Source organism: Archocentrus centrarchus, chromosome 7 (genome assembly GCF_007364275.1).
Source record: "Archocentrus centrarchus isolate MPI-CPG fArcCen1 chromosome 7, fArcCen1, whole genome shotgun sequence".
NCBI classification, from domain to species: domain Eukaryota; kingdom Metazoa; phylum Chordata; class Actinopteri; order Cichliformes; family Cichlidae; genus Archocentrus; species Archocentrus centrarchus.
In genome coordinates, this window is record NC_044352.1 from 9,679,668 (window position 1) to 9,705,672 (window position 26,005).

Here is a 26,005-nt window from a genome sequence, read left to right on the forward strand (position 1 = left end):
CTGCTTTTTTAAACGAAAAGTTGAATTTAAAAGTTTTGTAAGTACATTTCCCATGAAGAGAGAAAAACAGAAACGGAGAGAGTGAAAATGGTTAGAGCTGACACGAGAAAAATTGTTTCAAATTAACTAAAATTTAAGGATTGTAATTTAATTGAATTTTAGTGTACTCAACACCAATAAGTACTCTTTAATTGGTGTCTTCAGTCACCAATTAAATGAAGTAGTAACTTCATTTTTTTGGGTAAGTTTGAGCCATGGATTTAAGGATGGTAACAGATTGTTTATAAAGGGTAGATGTAGCCTTATGGTTACTGTTTTTGCCCTTGCCATTTTGGTGTTCTGAAAGCAGATGTGATGAGAATGGATCTAATAAACCCAGGGACACTGCACAAAATACCTGAGCAACTTGTCAGTCATAACTTTTTTACTCTAAAGACAACCACCGTTTGTAAAATAAATGTCTTGTTGCATTAATAAGACTTGAAAGACTGCTATTGATACCATAAAATCAATAGAAAAATAACAGAGACTTCTATTCAGCTGGACTTTCTTTTGAAGGCAGAAGAATCGCCCCCTGCTGGCCATTATAAAGATTGCAGGTTTAAGTCAGTTCCTTTTTAGACCCATGATATGGCCATCATTTATATACAGTTAATCCACTTTACACACACACACACAGACAAAGCAATGATTAAACAAAGATTAAGAGGAACTGTGTAGCATAAGCTGTATTCCTTCTATTAAAAATGCCAGTGCTCCTTAAATATATCTTTGACCCTTTAGGGGGACTTGACCTTTAGGTTGGGAATAACTGGGCTCAGTTACTTTGATGCATCAGTAATTTATAATATTGCCATCTGTGGAGTTAATATCTGCTTTTATTTAGCTGAGGTGTTTTGAATGTGGGACGTCTATTTATAACATTTATATTTCAGCTTTATCATTGGTACCTTGCATTGAGTAAACTATTTGAGTACTTCTCCCATCTCAGGTTACATCGAGATGATTTCTTATAATAAATTCCTGGATTCCTGGGCAGGAATATGAAAAGGAATAACTTGAAGTATCCGCTGTAGCCGAGCAGTTCAGCTCCCCTTGATACAGAGAATCTCCGTGCAGACCTGCTGATTTCACTCTTGAAATCTAATTTTCCCATATGATCTCCGTTCATTGAGGAGCGGTGGTGGACCCCCACCACCACCACCACCACCACACACACACACACACACACCCCTTTTTCTCTCTCACCTACCCTGGCCCTCCTCTCTGCCTTCTTTCCCCTCCCTCTCTCCCACACGCATGCATAGTCTACAGACCGACAGGCTGGGCGACCCCCCTCCCCCCTTCCATCATTTTCCCATCTCTTACTCGCTTCCCTACAACAAATATGGCCGCGAAATCTGACGGTGCACCCGTCTCTCTACGAAACGCAATCCCACCCGAGTGCCCCTCCAGGTCGGACCCGCGGCCCTCCCAGCGCAGTCCCGCCGAGCAGCGCTACACGCTCTCGGACTGCTGCTGGACGTTGTGCGCCCTTTTGGTCTTCTTCGCGGACGGGGCCTCAGACCTGTGGCTGGCCGCGGACTACTACCTAAGGAGGTACTACTGGTACTTTGCACTGACTCTGGTCTTTGTGATAGTCCCGTCCGTGGTCGTGCAAGTGTTGAGCTTCCGATGGTTCGCCTACGATTTCTCGGAAACCGTGGAGAGCGGCACGGCCGCGGCCGCCGTGGTGGCAGCGTCGGGAGCTGCGGAGAGCGACATCAGCACCAAGGACAGCGGCGAGCGGGGCGCTGGCCGCTCTGCCGAGGCCGGGGTGCTGCCAGGGCCGGGCACCGGAGGAGGAGCCCGGGGGTGCTGCAGAGTGTTCATCTGGCTCTTCCAGGCCATTATTCACGTCTTTCAGCTGGCACAGGTCTGGAGGTAAGTCTAAATACTCAAAGCGTGATTTGAGCCGAGGGGGCGACTACACATTGTGCCTCTGCCTTTGTGTGTGAGTGTGTGTCAATCTTTCAAAGCCCAGCCTCACTCCCTGTAGTTACGAAACCTAATCATTCAGGGAGGACTGCGCCCAAAATGCCAGAATATCTTTTTGTATTGTTTGACAATCTTTCCCAAGCACGTAAAGGCAGAATTAGACTCCACCCACCAACTCCCCCAACCTCCTGGCTGGCTTCTAGGTCAATCATCTGTCTGAAAATCACCAACTCATCCACACCAATCACCTTAAAATAAGATAAAAATGAAAAAAAAATCCTCTTGTCTGTTGGGATTTAGGTAGGAGGAAGGAGGCTGACTGCTGAAGAAGGAGAATAGTCATAAATATCAGGAGAGTTGCTTCCTATTTGCAGTGATGCTTGCCTCTCTACCACTGTTTGGTGTATTTTTAGTTCCTACCTTGAGGCTCTGGCTCTTATGTTTGCAAAATCCATATTCTCAAACCTCCCAACAATTTTTCTTCGAGCCATGTTCATACTCAAACATGTTTAATTACCAGGCACTAAAAACAAACCAGTGCACACTTTGGCATTACTCTCAAATGGATGGCAGTAGGTCTGTAGGTCAGCTACTCAAGCAGTGATGGTGAGTCGGTGCTCAAGCTTGGAGTGCCCTGATAGGCTTTGACAGGTTTGAATTGCTGCCAGCCAGGGGGAGGCATTCATCTGAACTGTAGTAGGAGGATGGTTAGACAAAATTACATTCAAAGACAAGTTGTATTTTGTAGACATGTCAGGGTTTTATAGGAAAAAAGATGCAAATCAGTTGTTTGATTTATCCGTAGGCCTGCATAATCTCTGTCCTCTCTCTCTCTCTTCCTGCCTCTTTAGCCAGCCCTATGGGTAATAACATATATTGATTCTTTATTTCCTCCTGGAGAGTTGTGTGAGAGAGCATGTCCCGGAGCACATTAAAATGTTGTGGCGGCACAGAATTACCGGTAATGTCATTAAAGCTGTGGTGCATGCCCTGTTCATTGCTGCCGCCGCTGCTCTCAGACCAGCATGTCTGCACATTAAGAGGATTACCACTGTGTGTTTTACCCTCAGCTGTTAACTCAGGAATGAGCCGTCACTGATACAGAATTAGTCAGGTGAACCGGGATCAATTTGGGCCGTCTACCAGAATTAAATGTCAGTGCGCTCGAGATGTGATATGAGCTCAGGTCACACACAGAGCATGATATGACACTGTGGGTATATGTGTGTGCATCCTCCTGTGTGGCTGAGTCTTTGACCCTCATTACTGCACATGTGCTCTATTTTCCCAGTGTGTTCCATCCCAAGGCACACTTTGTGTAGCAGGGACCAGAACAAAAAAGGGTTACACAATCTCCCCTGTGGTTCAGTGGGCTTGTTGACATAGGGCTCCTCTGACCCTTCTCCCCGAGGCAATTACTGAGGCGTTTACAGCTTCAGTCCTCCGTGACAACCACCGGTGTCTCTTAGATGCTCTGTAGTGATAATCATTTACACTCTGTATATTTGCATAGTACAAACAAATCTGTGCAGAAATATGTGTGTTTTTCTGCAGTACCATGTGTGGTACCTATGCAAGGTCACTGCAGGACGAATGGAGATGGGACTACATGTCAGCAAAGCTCAGGAGTTCAACAAAGGATTTACAGCGAGCTCTTTTCTTCCTTCTGACCTTCAGCCTTGAAGGTTGGATTGAGAGCACTTATTTGGATTTCTTTTCTCTCTGCAACTCCTCATATTTTACTTTTTTTCTGAACTCCTTGGACTTATTTTATTTGAAGAGAGACTGGAGACAAGCTTCACACACACCCCTCTCTGATGTCTGTACTAAAATTATAACCACAGAGCTACTTAGTTCAGTTTCAGTTTAATCTAAATCCCAGTGGAGCAAGTAACCAGCTTTCTGGCAAGAAGTACTGACGGCTTCCAGAGTTTGGAATAATGAGTTATGACTTCTGAGAGTCTGTGTTTGATGTCCAAAAGTTTTTGAAGCACAGTATTAAAGCCTAATCTTCCTTTAACATCTCACAAAACCTAATGCACTGTTGAGAGTTTCTGAAATATATCCGCTTCTGATACTCAGGTATGTCCACGCCTTGTATTTGGGCGTGCAGAGCCGCTGGCATGGGGACCCAGAGCGCCGTCACTACTACTGGCGCATGATGTTTGAGAGTGCTGATATCAGCATGCTTCGTCTCCTGGAGTCCTTCCTGAAGAGCGCCCCTCAGCTTGTGCTGCAGCTCAGCATCATGATCCAGGCCAATCAGGTGCTGCCCCTTCAGGGTAAGTGCCCCCAAAACAACCAGTCACCACAGCCATCATCCACATCATCACATCAGTCAGTCATGAATCTGCAGCCCACACTGTATGCACGCTGTGAGCGATGAGTCACTTGAGCTCGCCTCAATCAGGCTCCCACTGAGAAGAGTGAAGTGCATTTTCTTTCTGTGCTACATAGTGAGACCGTTAACCCACAGCCATTTCCATCCCATCTTAGTCCACTTGCCAAATCTCTCTCTCTCTTCCTCCCTCTTCTTCACTCTCTCCCCAGGGCTTTCAGCTTCTGCCTCACTGATATCCCTCGCCTGGATGATCTCCTCCTACCAGAAAGTCCTGAGGGACTCCCGAGACGATAAGCTACCCATGACCTACAAGGCAGTCATAGTTCAGATTCTGTGGCACTTATTTACCATTGGAGCTCGTACGCTGGCCTTCGCCCTGTTCGCCTCCGTGTTCCAGCTTTACTTTGGCATCTTCATTGTGGCCCACTGGTGCATCATGACGTTTTGGATCATTCAAGGCGAAACAGACTTCTGCATGTCCAAATGGGAGGAAATCATTTATAACATGATGGTGGGCATTGTGTATATTTTCTGCTGGTTCAGCGTCAGAGAGGTGCGCACTTGCTGCAGGATGCTCATCTACAGTCTGACTGTGTTCATTGAGAACGTGGCACTCACCACCTTCTGGTATCTGTACCGCAGCACTGGCGAGCGCCAGAGTACCTCAGACTTCTACGCCGTTGTCATGGTGTGCGTGGTGGCCAGCAGCTACGCTCTGGGCACCTTCTTCATGTTTGTGTATTACTGCCTGCTGCACCCTGATGGCGCAGTCTCAGGGTGGGGTTACATTGTGGAGAAGGAGGTGCCTGTGGAGTCTCTGGCCTCGCCAGCCTCCAGCCTCCCTCCTGACCTGGTGAGCAGCCCTCCCAGGACCCTTCAGAGAACTAAAGGGTCAGACAGAGAGCAGGTGCATGGAATAGATGGAGATGTGTTTAAGGTGCGGCCACCTCGGGGAGCTCAGACCCCGTTGCCTAACCTCACACCAAGGACAGAGGGGCCCGTCATCCGAATAGACCTGCCCAGGAAGAAGTACCCTGCCTGGGATGCTCACTTCATCGACCGTCGGCTGCGTAAAACCATCCTGGTGCTTGAGAGTGCTGCCCCAGTTACACCAAGGATTCAGTACCGCTGCCTGGGTACTCCCAAAGAAGTGATGGAGTACGAGACTACCGTGTAATGTGCTGAAGGTGCCGTGACTCAGCTTGCTCCCGTGTGGACATCCTGCCTTAAATAAAAATGGCAGGAGGATGACTCTCACTGAGCAGTCAGTTTCAGCTCCACACTTACCTAATGGCTCTCTGTACTGGGCACAAACAGCCAGAGCAAGGGATTGAGTGTTGTGTGTTTACTTTCTATATGGGCAAGATCCTATGATATTGTCTTTTGATGGTGCATATTTTGGTTTCTGTATCATTTCTCAGGTCAGGATGTGGTACAGAAAGAGGTGGTAGGTAGAGGGGAGCACAGGCAGGCAGAGAAGTGGAGCTGTTATCAGTCAGAGGCAGAAAGTCCTCCTCAGAGAAGGTGCTTCAGCAAATCCTCTCCAGGTGGTCGACAACAGAGACAAGCCTTCAACATGCATGATTATTTATGGCAGCTAAAACTGAAACATCACCAAGTGAGTAGGTAGACTCGCACTGCAGTTTTAAACAGCATCTTCAGTACACACAACACAGGTAGTGGTCTCCTGTATCACAATTTTCCATAGCTATTCACTCATGTTGAAGGAGTCTCTGAAAATGCTATTTCCAATCTGAAGGGCACACATCAAAAGCAACATTTGAGCTGAATGTAAAAACAGTTGAAAATGTGATTATTTGTGACAAGGCTTTGAGCATTTTCATGCTGTTAGTGGGATTTTCATCATTCCTGTGATACTGTATCTGTTTTTTTGTTTTGTTTTTTTAGATAAGCTATCTGTGTGTTTACAAGCAATCTGTTATTTTGGGGACATACCATCACTATTACGACAAGATGCACCTTGTTCCAGAATGTGTATGTACTGAACAATATGAGTTACACTGCATACATGATGTATTCTACTGACAGGACTCAACAGTTGTATTTTCATATTGCATCCATCTTCCAGAACAAAAGCAACACAACAGACAATAATTTACATGTAAAATACTGTAAAATGAAGAGGTTGTTGCAGAGGGACAGCACTGTCTGTATTTGTACTGTATTCAAATTTTGTTGTCTGAACAGTGTTTAAAGAATAGCTGCAGACTCCAGACTCCTAATAGAATAGCTTTGATATTACTGATGGTACAGGCATGTAGTGCTTTTGGTAGCTCTTTATTTTACAGGTCTGTTATTTTTGTAATAATTTCCTCAAAAATGTTTCAGAAAGAATTCTGCAGTTTGGTTTAAAAGCATCCAGAGAAATTTTTGTGAAAACATTAAACCGCGGTGTTAAAACCACTTGCCTAATGTTGTGTAGGTCTCCTTTGCAGATCTTTTGGGTCCTGTAAGTTATGTTGCAGACCCTCTGTGGATCGGGTTTGTGCTGGCACAGTGCTCTGGAGCACAAATCCTATTGAGATCTGGAGAATTTGGAATCTGAGGCTCCTCCTTGGGCTATTTGTCGTGTTCCTCATTTCTGAGTTTTGCAGTTTTTGCAGCACGGTACATACTCTAGTTTGAGGAGACTGCTGCTGTCAGAGGGATAGGCTTAGTCTGAAATGGTGTGTTAATACCAGTCTTGAAGCACTGTGGGCAAAGCAAAGATGAGAACAAAAAAATTCCCTTCACACTGTGTCGTGAAAGCTTATCAGCTGAGATTCTCCCAAAGACTGAATTCTGCTGACGACAATCAGAAAAAGATGACAAAAAAGCTTTTTGTTGCCATTAGTGGGCAGCTCAAAATGTTCAACTTCACTTTACATAGAGAGGGAAAAAGGAGAGCTTGGAGAAAACTAAGCAAAATCACAGGACTCTGGAAAAATGTGAAAATATGGTATTTTATTTTATTTTATTTTATTGAAAAGAAGTAGTTCTCCCATTGTCTCTGAGGGGCAAATATTTGGGGGTTGTGAAAAAGTCCAAAAACACTAAAGTGATGTTTATTCATGTGAGGAAAGTAGGACAAAACTCTGCTTGTCCTTTGGATTGGAAACACAAAAGTTACATCCAAATGAATTCCAGTTCACCTGTTAGTGGTTTTCATTGTTAAGTTTATATAAAGTATATATAATTCATTCATTATCCACTTATCACTGGAAATTTGTTTATAGGCAAATTGCATACAGTTTTTCATGTTTATCTGACCTCCTGATGGTATGCTATTTTTAATCTATATAAAAAGATTTCTCCATATGCAGAATCTGTAGGCACAGGCCATGATTTTTGATGCTGAAAGCTTTCAGGATTTAATGCCAAAATGTAACCCATCAACTCTAATCTGAAGATGATTTAGCTTTTTAGCAGCTTTTTTTTTTCTTTTTTTTTTAAGTCAACTGCATTTTTGGCCCAGTGTGAAACCACAGACAAACATGAAAAATTTTCCAAATTGACCCGCAAAGAATAATCAGCAGACTAGATGGCGTGAGCCCCCCCCCCCCCCCCCCCCTTTTTTTTTTAACCATTTACCCCAGTTTAATAGTGTAGTAGTTTACCCATTTGCCTAACAAGCGAAAGATCCTCAGTTCAATCCTTAGAGGAGAAACAAGTCCCTTTGGGGTTGCATCAGGCAGGGTATCCAGTGTATAAATGCCAGCAAATCAAGCATCCAGAACTACGTGCTGTGGTGACCCCTTGTGAATAAGGGAGTGGCTGAAAGTAGCACCACCCCAATTTAATAATTGTATAGTTCATCAATGGAACAAAGTCCATGTTTTAAACTATAATTATTGACAAATTACATTGAATTGAAGTTTTATAGGTTTTATAGGAATCTTTTGAGGAAATTATTAGGAATTTATGGACTTGTAAAATAAAGTTTTACCATCCTTTCTTTTATCAGGGTTGTTTTTTCTATAGAATAGTCACAGAGAGATTTTCTGACTTTTGTGTGTGTGTGTGTGCGCGTGTGCGTGCGTGTGTGTGTGTGCGCGCGCGCATCTGTGTGTGAGCTCACATACCAGCATGTGTATGGGTGTATGTGGGAGAGTCCTGCCATGTGCATTTAAAATAATTTGAAACTGTGTCTATGACAGTTTTGTCCTTTAAGCTCATTTTTCCCAGATGGCTGAAACAAAAGAGAAAAAAAAAGCCCACAGAGCACCTTCACCACCCCTGCTGCAGTCAAAGAAAAAAAAAGCCAGAGAGGCTTTGTTTATGGTGCTAACTCAATCCATCAATAACAACCACACAGTGTACCATAAAATGAGTTTGTTGTGGCAGGAGTTGGATGGGGCTGTACCTCAAACACAAAAGCTAGAATCAAAAAGCCTTAAGCTGGTCATGCCAGACTGTTGCTGTTCAGAGCAAGAAAAAAAAGATGGAAAAAGAAGGTGGAGATGATTTCATGATGTTGTTGTTGCTAAAATAAAGAGCAATGTGTTTACCTGACCTTCACTGTTACTACCATTTTACACAAAACGATAGATAGATAGATAGATAGATAGATAGATAGATAGATAGATAGATAGATAGATAGATAGATAGATAGATAGATAGATAGAATGAGTGTCATTTTTTCTTTCTAGTGAATCTCAAGGCAAATGACTGTAATGAGTCTGAACTGCTATTTAATTTGACACTAACAGGTTCGACCACTATGTAGGCAAACAAGCATTTTCAGAGGTGAGATCATGCATGACAGATAAAAATCTGTCCCTGTGCATGTTTCAACCTGCAGCATGTAGACAGATGTTGATATTATTAAGACTTTATTTGTACACTGATTTACTCCAGTGTTACAGTTGTGGTCAGAAGTTTACGTACGTTCGTCATGGGCATGAATGTCATAGTAATTTTTGGGGACTCTACCAATTCTGCCAAGAAGAATGCTCAATTATTCAGCCAGAATTATGCTAGAAGCTTGTTGATAGCTACCAAAAGCATCTGCTCAAGGTGCAACTTGTTATGAGACATTTAACCAAATATTAGTGAGAGTGAGGTGTATGTATAAATTTCAGGCTGTGTGTATACTTTTGACCTTGTGCAGATTAGAGCGAATCCAAAATAAATTCAAACTTGTGCACCCGATTCTTGTTTTTTAAAGTCATTAATGATGTAATCTGTACAATCACTCCACCCTGGAAAAAGAACCATTCAAAGAAATCACTAAAAGCCCAAAATTGCCAAGACATTCATGTCCATGATGAGTGTATGTAAACTTCTGACCACAACTGTAGATAGATACTTGAGAGGCACATCGACAGATTGTTCTGATTAGATTGAGTCTTAATCCCATCTCTGCAGGGGATCAGTGGATTATCAGGACTGAACTTGTCAGTACTACCCACATTTCCAAACATCAGCACAACACAACACAATCTGCCTCCTCTTTGGCATGCTGCTTGCATTGTAATTCCCTTAAATGGTGAAGGAAGGAAAGGACCTATTGATTGCTCCCACTCAGGAGATGGAAAAGCTTTCACACTTCAGTTTCTGTCTCGGAGAAACACTCACTACTAGACTATAAGTGTGGCACCAAAATGCAAATATTGTGCTAACTGTCCCATTAACTGTAATTGCTGAGTACAATGAGAGAACAAGCAGCCGAGCTGTCTTTGATCGTGCAATTATGGTCTCACGCTCCTGCTGACTTGTTCACAAATGCTAAATAGATGCTGCTGTAATTTTCTCAAAAGGAAAACAATGATATGAAAACATCACCTCAATATTTATTTCTTCTAATGAATCACAACTGAAAAAATCACAGGCAAACATACGAAGAAGAGAAATTTAGCTGTAAGCAACATCCTGAGGGAAGTCATCTGGGATGTGAACAAAATAATGGAAACAACAGACTGTATATAAAAGACAGACATAGCCCACTACTTTCTGTGCTTCCATTTTGAAGCATTTTGGTTGCCGCTAGTTATTTTGGTTTGTTTGTTTGTTTGTTTGTTTTAGTCAGAAATGACTATATTTGGATAAGAGGGCAGAGTGTTAAGTTATCAGATAACGCTAGCAAGATTGGTTACTAAACTGTACGAGTGCATCATGAAAACTACAGCCAATGTATCGGCCGATATTAACTACCTGACGATCTCTCTGTATCAATCTTTATAATAGCTGATAAATGAAAATTTAAAAAGTAAAGAAGAGACGGCAGAAACTCCATGTTATGAGTGCTAATGTTGCATAGTTTGTCCACCAGGCGGCACTCTGTAACTTCACTGTTAGCACCATGTGTTTTGGCAGATCATAAACAAGTAATCCAGGGTTGTAGCAACAAAATAAGATTATTTTGACACTGCATGATCATATTATCTTAGTAAGGACTCACAAATGACTGCACATAACAAATGTTAAGGAAATCTCTTTGTTTTGTGTGTATGAAAGAAAGAAAAAAAAATAGCGACCAATACAGTCGTCCCTCGCTATATCGCAGTTCACTTATCGCATTTATAAAAAAAATATATCTAATTCTGTTTTGTGGAGTTTTCACTATATTGAGGGATTTTGCAGTATTTAGGTATTTATATAACACTCCATAACTATGTTCATCACTCAGATGAGGAGATAAGTTACGCCTACGCCTTTAGTGGAAATAGAAGTTACGGCACAGCTACATAATTCATCATCTTCATCATTTAAGTTGTAGTAAGAGAGTGGGAAAGGTTTATAGGAATGTGGGAAGGGTTTATAAAGTCTTGAAATATATATAAATAATAAAATAAATATATAATAAATATAATGCTGGATTGTCTGTACCACAGAAAAAGTCATAATATTTATTAGATAATTCAATTAAAAATGCTTCAAAAGATACCAACAGTGCAAACACAGTGGAGAGGTCAAGTTCAAAGTTGAGACTTAGCAGATAGCTCCCAGGTGCAGCTGCCCGGGTCATCATCCATATTTCCCACCCACCCATTTATTATTTTCTCCTTATTTGAAGTCAGGCTGTGGCGGCAGTAGGCTGAGCAGGGAATTCCAGACGGCCCTCTCCAGTTCCTCCGTGTGGAGATCCTTAGGCATTCCCAGGCCAGATGAGAAATAAATAATCTCTTCAGTGGGTTCTGGGTCAACCCATGGGTCTGGTACCAGTTGGGTATGCCTGGCAAATGTCCAAAGGGGAGGTGTCCATCCACCTATCAATCAAAGCAAGAGTTTAAGCCTTACTAGCATTCAAGTGGATTAATTAAAAAATAACTGTGCAGTTGTTAATGAACGGGGTGAATCTATTCACAGAGAACAATAGCATTTTTTGTGCCATGCTGTAAATATGATTTTTAATGCTGTAAAGTTGGGCATTTCAACATAGGAGTCTTTAAGGACTAACTCACTTTTGGAGCCAGCCTCAAGTGGAACCTAGAGGAACTGTAGTTTTTGGCACTGGCTTCATCTTTCAGCCAGAGATTGCTGCTTGAATATGGCACATTTAGAAAAATGCTTTTTTTAATTTTTGATTTTCAGACTACTTTACAATAAAACACCATTTATAGAGGTTACTGCTCAGTAAGAGTAGAAAAAATCTACATAAATACCAGTCTGTTTCCATTTGGGGTTTACAAATGCTTCAAAGAGTTTCAAACCGTTAATGAGAGCACCTCTGGGGCTGGCAAGCTGTGAAAAGTATTTGTGCTTCCACTTGTGTTCAGCTAGTTCTAAATACCCAAATGGGAATCTGGACTGAATTCATTTTTATTTATTAAACCTTTTTGTAGTTAACAGACTGAAGGCATTTTTGTAAATACACTTATTAGTAAGTTGTCACTATTTATAGATTACACCAATTTGATTGAATGTTTTAGGATTCATGGGCAACATATGGTCTAAAAGCCAGAACAACCAACTCTTTCAATCCACCACAACATCCTAAAAGGTAAAATCAGTCAGAGGTGGCACTGGGCTAAAGACACAACTGACTGCAAGGTCATCTACAGTGCAGTCATCAGTGACCTGTGCAGTGCTGCATATCAGACAACAGGACAAATGTAAACTCACTTAAAGGCTACTGAAGTATTTAGGTGGATTATTTTCTTCTTTTTATGTTTGTAATATTATCAATTTAATTAGTAACCATGTTTTGATGGGAAAAACACACACCTGGAATAGAAACAAATTAAAACTGCATATTATTTCAAGAAAAAAGCATAAACACAGGTAGATAAAACATAAACAGCTGAGAGAACTGGAAGAGGTTTAATCGTGTAAATGAGAAGATTAGTTATCAAATGTAAAAGACATTGAATGTTTCCTTTGTTACGAGCGCCCTTCCCACTATAGCACTACAGCCAATCAAGTACGAGCATCAGGAATATTTTGGAGATTATATCCAACCACCTAACAGGATTTACACGATTTAATTTGCATAATCACCCTCAAAGCCAATCAGCAAACAGAGGGGTGGGGTCAATGTGTTCCTACCGGTTTCTCTTTGCCTTTGCGTCCAACTGCCACATTTCAAACTAGAATGGCGACTGCTCTCTGCGGTCTGCAGTCTACCGACAGTAAACCAGCAAAGATTCACCGAGACCAGCGCAGGAAAGCGAAAGACTCCCGGCGGAGACAGGCGGCCCTGCTGTTTCTCAGCAATATCTCACTCGACGGACGACCCCAGTGTCAACTTACCGATGAAAATAGTGACCAGAAAGCCGCTGAGGAGCTCCGACTCAGGGACGGAGATTGCGGCGCCGCGGTTGTGCCCCAGACGGCGGATAATCAAGGACCGGTCGCCCAGGTGACAGACCCCGCAGCGGCCGGCAGTGGCTCATCCTCCAGTTTCCCAGGAGTGGTCAGTCCGGGTGGACCTTCTTTAGTAATGTCTCCGGGACTGGCCGGGGCAGGTTCTTTGGGAGCCAACGAGGTATTTTTGGATAGTGGCGGTGCGGCCGAGACGCTAACCCCGGACACCCCTCTTTCTCCTGTACCCACCGGACACCCGCACTGCTCCCGTGTCAAGTCAACGCCCGCCGCGCTCAGCCCGGTCACGGCCGGTAATTCTCTGGATTCACGGCAAAGGTGAGCACATTAGTGGTTTGTATATCAACACACGGCACAATGGGCCTTTAAACAGGGCTATTGACTTCCGTATGAGACGGCACCAGCAGGTATGTTCAGGGGAAGTCACTTCATGGGTTCCAGCATTTTCGGTATTATAAGCAGTCGGTAGCTCTATGTGTTAAATGTAACCACTTAAATCGGAGGTGTTTCCCAGTAATCTGTTCAACACTGCTTATTTGTGTACTGTATTAAGATAATAATACAGCATATACTTCATTCATCCCAGAAGTTGGGGAATTCCTTTGTTACACCAGCCAAAAGAATGAATACAGCCTATAACAAAACTGAAGCTGAAAGTAAAATAAAGGCGCTTAGCTGATCAAAAGCTGAATGTAATAGAGTAAAATGCTTCTGAAGTAAAAATTTAACAGAAATAAAACAAAAGACTACATTAAATGGTATATACAATAAAAAAAGGAACTCGATAAGTAAAAGTCTAAAAGTAATATAATAAAATCCGATGTTAAAATCTTAATATAATACAATAAAATGGATATATAACGTGAAATAGCTCAGTACATTAAATAAAGCACGTTTATTATCATTGTCTTGGATATAAATATTTTACTGTTTGTTACCATTTGGTGAAAATACCTTAAATAATTTGGCTTTACCTTCAAACCTGTGATGCAGAGATTTGCATGATTACTGGGGAAGCCTTAACACGTGCACAGGCTTTGTTTGGTTGGTGTTGTGAAGGCATTAGTAATTAAAGTGGTGTTTTAATCTGCTCAGATTGAGGAATGTCTCTGGTTCTCCTGGACCCAAGGTGCCAAAGAAAGTCCACTTCATCAAGAGTATGAGGCAGTATGATACCAGAGGATCCAGGTGAGTCTCCGAGCAGCGTTTGTACACGTATTTACATGCAGATTTTAGTAGAGGAAGAAAAATGTGGCTGTTTAATTTTAAAATACTCCTCTGTAATAAGCTGCTTATCTGGTGCACAGGCTGCAGAGGAATAACAGGGGTACAGCTGCAGAGTTGCAATTGCTACAGTGAATTTAATCACCCCTGGAAGCTTAGCAAACGCTAAAAGAGGTGCAGTGTGGAAATTTAACACCCCATTGCACCAACAGTCGGGTAACCCAAGAGCAGGACAGGGTTGAAATACCACACTGCTGGCAGTTTCTTAAGCTGGTTGACCACAAGAGCAAAAGAAATATTTCCTCTGTAGACTTTGGCACAAATATGTAAAATATTCATTTTTTTATATGGTTATTTGACTCTCCATTTGCCATCCAACATCCACCGTCTACTTCATATCCATCTCCACATACATATGTGTGTTACGTGTTTTCTGCTGGTGCACAAACCAATGACAATCCCAAACTGTCCCACAGGTTTGGCTCTCTGTTTCTGTTTGAGGCAGCCACGCACTGCGTGTTACTTCCCGAGCTCAAGGGAAGCTCTCATTAAGAGTTTATACCATGAGGTAATTAACACTAGAGGAAGTGGAAGTCATTGTCACCCCCCCCCCAAAAAAAAAAGAGATTTGGTGTCTGTCTGACCTGGATGTTTACAGCTGAGTGTTGATAGACTGTTGACTGTCTGTTATTGATGTTTCTGTGAGGAGCTGTTTTTTGTAATCACTGGTTGTGGTGCTGCTGAGTAGATCGGTCGGTTTGTCCACATTTCTGTGAGCACAAAGGACTCCTAGTGAGTGTTTACTGTGTTTGCTGGCTGCCTGTCCCCGGTTTGAGTTTATCTAGTTTTCTACCTCTCATGTATTACCAATGCATTCGAGTTGCATGGAGCCGTATGCAGTGTATAACAGGAAATACAGAATCAGCTACTCCAAGTTATAAACCCTGAAGCGGTTGGTTGAAAATTTATACTTTTTAGGTCACCTTAATTTTTCTGCAGCCCTCGTAATGTCATAAATATCAGAGTTAGCCTCATAAAATATTTCAGGTCTGAAAAACACATTTAAGCTCTGTTAAAACAGTCGCAATCTGAAGCCAAAGTTTTGTTTTTGTTCAGAACAATTTTCTTCTATAACCACTTTTGAGCATCAGTGTCATGGGATATTATAGTTTCAAGAGTTAACAAGCTTTATCTGGGTTTTTTTTTTTTTTTAATCTGTTTTCTCATATTTCAGTTGAGAAAACTTCAAAATGTGCATTTAGAATAAACTATCAAAGGTCATGTCACCATGTGGGAAAGGTGGTTGTTGAAAACAAGTTGCAGCAAATGGGTCATTCCATTGAGAATCAATCAGTGGCTCCCACCTGTCTCCCTCATAATTAGCTGTTTCTGTTTATTTTTTATTTTTGTAAAATAAATTTAGCATCTTTCATGAAGCAATGTAAAATTTCACCTTCATACTATGAAAACATTCATAGTACATAAGTGTGGGTGTATGAGCTAAAAGCTTAGGCTTCAGATTGGTCAAACACTGTGTTTCAGACATATTCGCTACTCCTAGCTGTATATAATGTCACTAAGAGCAGATATCACTACATGGTCAAATAGATCTGGCTTTTCAAGGGGTAACCAATCAAAAGAACACTATCTGAAAAGGAGTTAAAATGGTTTGTTTCAGTCAGATAAATAAGGATTATTTTGAACTGTGCAAAGTAGAGCCCAAGACTGAAGTATGGAGCTGGAAATTAACAGAATAGCTCCTGTTTAAAATGTTAATTGAATATTTGAAGAGTTGAGATCATTCAAGCAAAGAGAACCTTCCCTGTTTTGGTCAGTGATTTTTATGCCCCAACAAATAGTCTGTGATCTGGGTTTTATTAATACCTCTGTGACTTGAATGTAATGGTTCTTTCCTCCTGCTTTAGATTGTGGTTGAGAGCTGTGTAGCTTTAGTACTGACAAGCACAGAAGTGGCTGTGTGACTGATTTTGCCGTCACTGCAGCTGATGAATGCTGTGTAGCTGCAGAGTAGCAGTGACTGTAGCCGTTGCTTGTAGACTGACACACCATCTGTTTTGTCTGCCTGTACTTGCTGTGTCCTGCAGGATCATGCTGATTTGTGCCAAGCGGTCGCTATACGCTGCTTTCTCAGTGCTGCCCTATGGAGAGAGTTCTCATATCAGGTACAAAGAAAGCACCATCCCAAGCAGAGAGCACCCACCCCTCACTTTTATGTTTCCATCCTCCTTCTGTTTGATCCATATCATTCTCAAAAGGCAGTGAGTGTGCAGCACTGGGGGCAGCAATCACATAAATGTGTCTCTTTGTGAACAGTGACCCTAAGCTGGAGGCTCAGAGGCAAAGACTGTCGTCTGTGGTGGCTGCTGACCTGCTTCCTTCTCTGGAAGGTGTGGAGCTGGGTGCCTGTGGAAAGGTGAATGTTAACCTGATGGGTAGCAGTACCTACAGTATATACCTGACTGCAAATCTGTTTGTGCTGTGACTCATCTGAGACTAACTCTCCACTGTGGACATATAACTCCTGTTGAGTTAAATCACTATATTAACAAAAACATACATACCAGTTATTCAGTGTATACGCTTGATCAGAGGTGGACACATGTTTTTTTTAAGTGTTTTTATTAAGATAAAGTAATTAAATTGAAACATGATGCACATAGTACAAAATTATGTTAAACTCCATGAAACTGGCTATGTCAGGGGACCCCCCCCTCCGATTTGGGGGACATTGAGATTGCAATGAAAATATTATCTAGACCAAACAATCCACATGCTTCACGACTGCATCAGTTACTACATAATACTAATTATCATACATGCACCACATTAAATGTAATGTTAAAGGTTGAAGTATTAAATCAGTGTATGGAGATAGTCTTATTTCAAAGACTAATGTCAAAGTCTGTCTGCATGTTGCAAGTTGAAACATGCAGCACAGAGGACAGATTTTGATCTGTCACAGTTATCTGTAACGTCCTTTAGTTCACAGAAAATGTTTGTTTTCCTGCATAAGTGATCTGGCCTGTTGGAGTCGAATTAAATAGCAGCTCAGAGTCATTATAGACATTTGCCTCGAGATTCACGAACACAGTAGTGCCTTTTATCGATATTTTTTGCAGAAAAGCGGATTGTTGTTTGGTTTTTTGTGTGTGTGCTTGTTTTATTATAAATTAAGATGCTAATGAAAAAAATAAACACCTGAATACCCACAGATACTCGCATCACTGACTGTCTCATTCTCCCTCTTCAGACGGTGTCCTACGCTCAGTTCCTTTATCCGACCAATGCCTTAGTGAGACAAAAGAGCGGCGGCGGTGCTCCAGATAACTGCACGGCTCAGACCCCTCAGTCACGTTTCCGTGGCAACGGGCAGAGGAGCTTCACCCCTGCTCGTCTGAACAACACCGTGGCACAGGACCCATGTATGAAGCTCATAGATGTGTCTGCTTCTTCACCCTAACTGACCAGAGCTGTAATTATTCACTCGTGTGTGTGTGTGTGTGTGTGTGTGTGTGTGTGTGTGTGTGTTTCAGATGTGGAGGAGGTGGCAGAGTACGACCCCAACTTGCTCAGTGACCCCCAGTGGCCCTGCGGGAGACACAAGCGGGTTCTCATATTTGCATCATACGTGGTGAGCGGGGCTCTTATTCTCATTATCAGCTGATCACTAGGCTATTTATCAGATTAAAGATTAAGCCTAATCTGCTCATTTCCAGCTATCTTACTAGAGCAGTTTTGCATGATTCACAGTCCAAAATAAAACAAGCAAAACATTTTCACTTGTGAAAAGAATAAGAAACTCATGGGTGGGGGGCAGGGTTATAATAGTTTTGGATTTTACATTATAGTTTAGTTTTAGTTAGTTTTTACTTTTATTTCTCTAATTCAGTTAGTTTTAATTAGTTTTCAGAGAGGTTTTGCTCGTTTTTATTAGTTTTTATTTTTGGTTTCATGCTTAGTTTTAGTTAGTTTCAGTTAGTTTCAGTATTAGTTTTAGTATTTTCATACCTGATCAGGTGCAAGATTCAAGGCGCAAAAGTGACTATTGTGTAATGAAAACTTGACAAAAGATACAGTTTAAAGAAATATAGTCAACAACCAACTGTTCACAAGACATGCTAAATTTGTGTAATATTAAGGACACACATGAACATCAACAGGGAGAAACAAAGAAAAACATGAACTCCCAAACTCAATAAATTCTACAATAAACTCCACAATAAACTTCAGCATCAGTGCAGCAGATTAATAACGCCTACATGTGGTGTTAAACAAAAACAAACTCTTTGAAGGAGTCAAAGGTCAAATCCATCTGCATCCTGATGTTCTCACCGCCTGAAGCTGCTTCTGTTTTGGAGCTAGCTTGGTTAGATGCTCGCTAATTAAACCTGCAGGGTCTTTGCGGCCTCTGTACACAAGCTACAGAAGTTGCCGACCTCATGTCCGCATTTATGCTTGTGTAGCTGGATTGTGTGTGTTAATTACCTTGTGGTCGTGTGCAGGTGTTTGTACTCAAAGAACCTCCATACGGGACTCTGCCGCTTTCTCGGCAGACCGCAGCCATTACTTTGCGGACCAGCGCGGCGAGCGCACGCACATGCGCACTCACACAGTTGTCCTGTGGCGCTCCCAGCTTAAACTCGGAGAGCGGAAACAATGATTTCATATCAATCCACAAGGCTTAAAAAACCCCCCCAAAAAAACAAGTAAATGAAAGTCAGTTTATCGATAATTTCAGTTAGTTTTAGTTAGTTTTGTAAACTCACAATTCAGTTTTAATTAGTTATCGTTTTTTCCTTTTAATTATAGTTTTTATTTATTTCAGTTAACGACAATGTTTTTTCAATTTCAGTTTTCGTTATTTCGTTCGTTTTCGTTAACTATAATAACCCTGGTGGGGGGAAAGGAAAAAAAAAAAGCCCCAAGGGTAACTCGAAATGGTGACCTCTCAATATTGAAGCTTTTTCTTATCCCACCTTGGCGCAGCCCACCACTTATCCTCATCATCTCTCTGAAATAAAGCATTTTACCTCCCCTCCTGCTTCCTTTTAAGCCATCTTCCTTCTGATTGGCTGCCCTTCTTATAGCAGGCTATGCTATAAGATGGAGAATTCTGTGACAGCAAAGTTAGCAGTAGAAGTTCCAGGAGAAGAAAGCTTCTAAACACTTAACTGTTTTGTTTGTTTGTTTGCTTTTGTTTTTTTGTGGGGGGGGGGTTCTTTTGTTGTTGTTTAACTGGCTAAATAAACTCCTAGAGGCATTCCAAGATGATGTGGCAGCTAGAGTGACCTCAGTGGGGCTTCTGTGCTCACAGCCTGAGCTGAGTGCCTGAAATGAGCATATTAGGGATATCCTCTCCCTTTGACATCATACAAAAAACTTTTCCCACATATGCCACTTTGTTTAATATGATCGTCCACTGTTGTAACAGCGTGTGACACAAACGAAAAGGCCCAAAATCCAAAGGTGTTCATTTGTTTGTCTCATAGCAGTTACAAATAAGCGCAGATGCTGAGTGGAGCTGAGGCTGTTAGTGATTTAAATGTTTAACTCAGTATCTGTATTTTTTGGGATAAGAGGAACCTGATTTTCAATGTGAGGTTTATCCTCGAAAGAGTTTCTTTCTCTATCGTGTAAAAGTATAACCAAATTTCTAATGAGCCCTCCTTTTTTTTTTTTTTTTTCTTTCTTCTTTCTGGGCATTAGAAAATGCTGCAGACAGGAAAAGTAATGGTGGAGCAGATCGATGAAAACACAGAAAAGTAAATGTTTATGTGCACATTTGTATTTATGACTCAATCTAAAAGCTCAACAGAAACTAAAACTCCAGGATACACAAGTCTCCCAAAGCATTTCTTACAAATAGAGCATTAGAGGACATTAAAAAGCCCAAAATGGTTTCCTTGCATTTTTATATCAGATTACAGGCTGCCAGGAGACGTTTCACACCCACAAACATGAAATGACATTATTGCAGCAGTGGATTGTGTTTGCAGGAGGCTGCTTAATAAGTCTTTGTGCAGTTTCATTCAACACCACCACACCCAGAGCACACGGTGGACACGCTGCTAGCTATAAAAGCTAGCCAGCCTGTTAGTCTATATGAACAAGTGAAGACTTGGAAATAGTTGCATAAATAAACCATTTTCCATTCATTCATTGTCAGTCACTTATCTGGCTCCAGGTGGGGCTCAGTTAATGAATTTGTTATTAATCTCTGCTGGAAAGTACTGAAAAATATATATAATAATAAATAATTCAAGGCCAAGGTGTACCTCTGGTTTTTCATGACACTGAGGGCTGTGTGATTGTAAGTCAGTTGTTATAGAAACAGTCAAATCTCAAAAAAATTTGCACAATAACTTTAGTATATTTAAAAATGTTACTTTCATTATATGAATATTTTCTGAGTTTCAGACCCTTATCAGATGAAATTTGGCATTTTTTTTAATCTGCTGTAATTTTATTTTATTTTTTCATCACATTTGAGCCCTTCATACATACAGAAGATATCTACATGAAATTTTCAGGGCAAAGAAACCTTCAGCTCTGTGAACATGTGCTACCAAATGTCACAGTCTTAATTTAGTCAGATATACTGCCACAGAAGGAACCACGGCCAGGAGATCAACCTAATACATCAAAATGTAGTTAAAAATGAGAGCTTCCACATGTTGTACCTCTCCCACATGGTGATATGACCCTGAACATTTTTATCCAAAATAAATTATTAGAAAACAGATCAAACATCCTGGGTATGCTTGTTTCTGTTACTCTGCATCACAGACATCAAATTGGTGCATTTTGCTATTAGCAAAATTAACACCTAAATTATCATGCTAGCCAAAATATGAGGGGCCTTGAATTATTTATTATTATTATAGATTTTTCTGTACTTTCCAGCATAAATTAATAATAAATGAATTAATGAGCCTCAGCTGGAGCCAGATAAATGGGAAAAAAATCCCTGGTTATTCTGACAGGGTCAGCTGATTTTTATTTTATTTTTTAATAGAATAAGCTACATTTGATTTTATATATGAGGACATGCTCACAGCACAGTGTCCTGTGAAAGCTTTCTTTTTCACATGAATGAAGGCATGATGATAAGCGCTCTCTAAAGTATCTCGGCTGCTGGAAGGTTAATATGACAGACAATCAGGAAAAGCACAACAGGGCCACTTTAATAGTCTCAAAATGAGCTTGTTGAATCCCACAGGAGCTCAAAGTCTACATGACTGAATGATTATTAAATGCAGACATTTTTGCTCTGTGATGGGAAAGCTTCACTTTTTCTGTCTGTCCTCTCTCTGCTCTGTTATGTATCCTCAGGCTTACAATAACCAGGTTTATACAGCAGGTGCGAGCTTTCTCCGTGTCCTGTATGACCAGGTTTCTCCGAGTTTCTCCGGTTCTTTGTCTCACGCCATCTGCCCTCCTTTGTTTCAGAAATCAGGACAGGGCAGTTTAATTTGACTTGTAAATTGTTGTAAAGCAGTTCTGCAGTCATGTTGAAGCATAAATACACCCTTTATCTCTTGTTCACATGATTATATTGTTCCTCAGCTGACTGCGTCACTAGTCTGTGACCTCTGGCATGAGTGTGTTTGTTAAGCAATCTTTATCAAGACAAGCAAAACTGAAACACTTTACTGCAGCTGTAATTCCCAGAAGTTCAGTATTGACGTGGTGGTTTTGTTTTTCCATCTCTGCAGACGACGGTTATTGAGTACGTGAAGCCATCTGACCTGAAGAAGGACATGAATGAAACTTTCAAGGAGAAGTTTCCCCACATTAAACTGACACTGAGCAAGATAAGAAGGTGCAGATTTCTCACATTCCTCTCTCAGACTTTGAGCTTTTTAAAGGTTTGGCCTCGGTCTGTAATCTGGTTCAAAGTGTATACAAGATGATCTTTTTCTTAGAAAACAGATTAGTCACTGTGACTTCTCCCCTACTCTAGCCTGAAGAGGGAGATGAGGGCCGTGAGTGAGGAGTGCGGCCTCCAGCCGGTGACCGTAGCAATGGCTTTTGTTTACTTTGAGAAGCTGGTGCTGCAGGGGCGTCTCAACAAGCAGAACAGGAAGCTGGTGGCGGCGGCGTGCGTGCTGCTGGCTGCAAAGATCAGCAGTGATCTGAGGAAACCAGAAGTCAAACAGCTGATTGATGTGAGTAAAGTTTGCATACAAAAAACAAAACAGGATGTGTTTATTTGGAACTCAGCACCTTTGTCATCATGCACATACGAGAGCAGTAACAAGTGGAAAAACTCGTGCAGTGTAACGGGCCAGGAAATGACACTTGCTGACCCACAAAAAAGCTTAATTACTTTATATGCTGCAAGTTTAATTAATAATAATATAGAATAATGTGTTAGCAGATTTGTTATACAATGTGTATTTTTCAGGGGCAAGAGTTAGGAAAATACGAAGCCATGCAGACATCCCCACTCTCAATAAATGTGTATGAAAGGTGGTTGTTTTTTGTTTTTTACCAAAAAAAAAAAAAGCTTTAGCTTTAGTCTTTGACACTAAAGCTAAAACCTTTACAGATTTATTTTATTTCAATTAGTTTTAATTGCTTTTTTAAACTATTTCAGTTAAGTAAAATGTTTTATCACACCCAGCTTTAGGATTTAGTTCAGTTTACTGTAATACAGGCTTCAGTTTAATTTCTTCTTGATTTAGCTGCTGTTGCTGCGTACAAGAAGCCAGCAGTAGATGGGACCAGGTGAAAACATCAGTTTGATGAAGAAGTTTTATTGTCTGCTTTTTCCTATTAGCAGCATGTATGTTTAAAACAATTTTATCTTTCTATAAACCTTAATATATTGATACAGGGCATCTAAACCTTGTGCTTGCTGACCTTCTATGAAATCTGGTTTGATCCCTGTTTTTCTGTTTGATCTTTACGTCCTCTCATGTTGTTTTACACCATCACGCTGCAGCTGAAAGAAGAATGCCAAAAACTGTCTTAGCTGCAGTGTTTTTGGATCACTTTACTATATTAATGCTCATAAAAAATGCATCCAACAGGGAAAAAAAGGCAAGGAATAAATCTTTTTTGATTCATGCTCACCAGAAAGAGACAAAAATTTTAGACAGCCCCTAAAAGCTGCGCTACTTGCACACTGATGCCCCCGAGCTATTCCAAGAATAAACACATTGTTTTCCAGAGATCTGATTGGTCTGCAGGTGGTGGTTTCATATATTCTGATCTCTTATTGCCTCGCCCACCGATAGGTGGAGGGAGGTTATGTTTTCACCACTGTTCATTTGTCTGTCTGGTAGCAATATAACCCAAAAAGTGCCATTATCTGTTCATTTGTTAAAAATAGAAAATCATATCATATAGTATCTGCATATAGAAAATTTGGGGTGGGCGAGGTATGAACTCTACCGAGTGCCCTTCTCATCTTGAACACAATATGCTCCAGATCAGGTTAGGTGCACCTTCACAGTATAGACTTTTAAACATATAGATTTCATGGATTATTTAAGTCAAATGTTGACATGAAACACAACCCACACATCATCATCATCATCATCATCACCACTACTTGTTTCTTCCTCTGTTTTTTCTCTCCGTGGATGAGCAGAAGCTGGAGGAGCGTTTCCGTATAAACAGGCGCGAGCTGATTCCCCTGGAGTTCCCGGTGCTGGTTGCCTTGGAGATGGGACTTTACCTCCCCGAGAGCAAGGTCATGCCGCACTACCGCAGACTAGTGCAGCAAGGTTAAACCGGACGTGGCGGCGTGTGGCACCCACGCATGTGGCGAGTCGACCAGTATATAAGCTGTGGTGTTTGAAATAAATACTTTATGTACTATTTATGTTCACTGTACATTGGATAGTTTATACTCAAATTCTTCAGACTTGATGGGATGTGTGTGTCTCACTAAATGTCTTTTTGTAGGTGTGACGTTTTCATGTTGATCCGGTCACAAGCTCTATGTTAGAGATGTTCACTGAGCACATTAATTGTGCTTTTATTTTGGTTTCTCGTGAGTTTTTAGGATGCCACACTATTGTATTTAAATGTACGCTGTTAATGTGTGTATGCATGTTTGCGTGCGTGTGTTTGTGGGGAAAAAACAAAATCACCTGCACCTTTCTTGTTACTATACAGCTCGTATAGTGTTTATTTTAAATGACATACTGCTGATTTTTTTTTATTTTTTTTTTGTAAATGCCTTCTAAATCCACTGTGACACTGAAGCGTTTTTAGCAATTAGCCTGAAACATGACACTGTAGATCATAGCTGGAAAACATCTTTAGGGAGAGAAGTGGCCTTTAATTTGTTTATGTCCATTCAATATTTGTACTGTTTGTCTCACAATAATCCAGCCAAACTCATGTATTTACTGCACTGAGAAAGAAAAGACTCCTGTGGCAGCTCTGTGTTCTAACTTTGGTGTTAGTCGTGCTTATGTCCAGTATTTCCACTGTGCTGTGGTGTCACATGCAGAGAAACAGGATGATGGAGTTTTCTTGTTTTGTTTTTTTTAATGTTTCGTGTTATTGCCCAGGGACCTGTTTTGTAAAATGCACTGGGTAGTTGTGTTTTAGTTCTCAGGAATTTTTACTTTCTCATTTCTCTTATGCTGCAGTCACACTATGGAAAACAGGTTGGAAAAAAACTAAATTATTGCAACCATGTACAATGACTTTGAGATCATTGCTTCAGAGATGGGTGCCAGGTCTGCAACCGCTCACAGTCACTTAGTCTTTAAAGTGACTTTGGTGCATCAAGGTGGCAATAAAACAGTCGGCAGTTATATGCAATCAGTTTGTGATAATATGACAATTAACTGTGATACATTGGTAGAAGTCACAAATCTGTTGCATCACAAATAGTGATGTAGTTGCTGCAGGACAGCACTTGGCAACCTTGGATTTATATAGGAATGTAAACAGAGTACAACCAGCTGAGTGGAGTCCCCTTTTACAAAGAAGTGTGGCAGATAAGTTTTGCTCATCGGTGCAGACTGACTGATTGCAACATGTTGGCAGTCTGTCTGTGTTTATAAATTAAAATTATTTGCAAACTTTTGCCAGTCTGTCAGAGTGATCGCAGTCAGTCCAAGTCAGGCCGCGATTGTTTGGAAAGAAGTTGCCTTCCACCAGGCAACCTGTGCAATTGCCCAGAGGTTGTGTGTAAATACTGCACTCACCAGGCAACTGTCAAGTTTTCCTAATTGCAAGGAGGTTGTTGACCTATTTTTACTCTAGTGTGACAGCCATTAATTGTTCATAAAAACGAACCCAAAGACACCGTAGCGATCGCCACTGGAAGATTGTAGTGTTTTCATTGTGACTTTGATGAACGGATGGACCAGACGGTAGAAACACATCAAATTTGGACAAGTACGGACAAAAAGTGCCTGAAATCGCAGTGGCAGTGAAATGGTTGATAATCGTGACATTTCTTTGTCTTGCTGTGGTTGATCTTTAAGTGTTGGTCTTGTCTGGGAAAGATAATCGGTCTTCTTACATGACAGTAATTCAGTTTATTGTCTGATGTGATTTTTTTTTTTTTTAAAGTGTTCAAAATAACCAGTGTGCAGAAAATATATGGTTGTTGTTGAATAATTGTGTGTTTACATTGTACTGTAAAATGAATGTTTTTAAAATATATTTTAAGACACTGAAAAGTGAAGTTTGAGTTTTGTCTCAGCT

General features: G+C 41.0%; 2 protein-coding genes across 2 annotated transcripts; both read left to right on the forward strand.

Moving 5' to 3' along the window:
• Positions 1–1,387: 1,387 nt before the first annotated feature.
• Positions 1,388–7,749, forward strand: xkr7a (XK related 7a). The gene is made up of 3 exons (XM_030733835.1): positions 1,388–1,923; positions 4,060–4,259; positions 4,528–7,749. Exons 1-3 carry the CDS (start codon positions 1,388–1,390, stop codon positions 5,493–5,495), a joined length of 1,704 nt encoding a protein of 567 aa, XP_030589695.1. The 3' UTR covers positions 5,496–7,749.
• Positions 7,750–12,832: 5,083 nt separating this feature from the next.
• cables2a (Cdk5 and Abl enzyme substrate 2a) lies at positions 12,833–25,935 on the forward strand. Its single transcript, XM_030733558.1, has 9 exons — positions 12,833–13,399; positions 14,177–14,269; positions 16,411–16,488; positions 16,640–16,739; positions 17,577–17,748; positions 17,860–17,957; positions 22,042–22,148; positions 22,290–22,494; positions 23,925–25,935. Exons 1-9 carry the CDS (start codon positions 12,852–12,854, stop codon positions 24,063–24,065), a joined length of 1,542 nt encoding a protein of 513 aa, XP_030589418.1. The 5' UTR covers positions 12,833–12,851; the 3' UTR covers positions 24,066–25,935.
• Positions 25,936–26,005: the final 70 nt, after the last annotated feature.

Bases quoted from the DNA above. Each gene is read 5' to 3' on its own strand.
- cables2a (XM_030733558.1), top strand. From the start codon at position 12,852: ATGGCGACTGCTCTCTGCGGTCTGCAGTCTACCGACAGTAAACCAGCA. The intron at 17,749-17,859 runs GTATGAAGCTCA...TGTGTGTTTCAG, and splicing joins CACCGTGGCACAGGACCCAT to ATGTGGAGGAGGTGGCAGAG. The intron at 22,495-23,924 runs GTGAGTAAAGTT...GTGGATGAGCAG, and splicing joins AAGTCAAACAGCTGATTGAT to AAGCTGGAGGAGCGTTTCCG.
- xkr7a (XM_030733835.1), top strand. From the start codon at position 1,388: ATGGCCGCGAAATCTGACGGTGCACCCGTCTCTCTACGAAACGCAATC. The intron at 1,924-4,059 runs GTAAGTCTAAAT...TCTGATACTCAG, and splicing joins CAGCTGGCACAGGTCTGGAG to GTATGTCCACGCCTTGTATT. The intron at 4,260-4,527 runs GTAAGTGCCCCC...CTCTCTCCCCAG, and splicing joins TCAGGTGCTGCCCCTTCAGG to GGCTTTCAGCTTCTGCCTCA.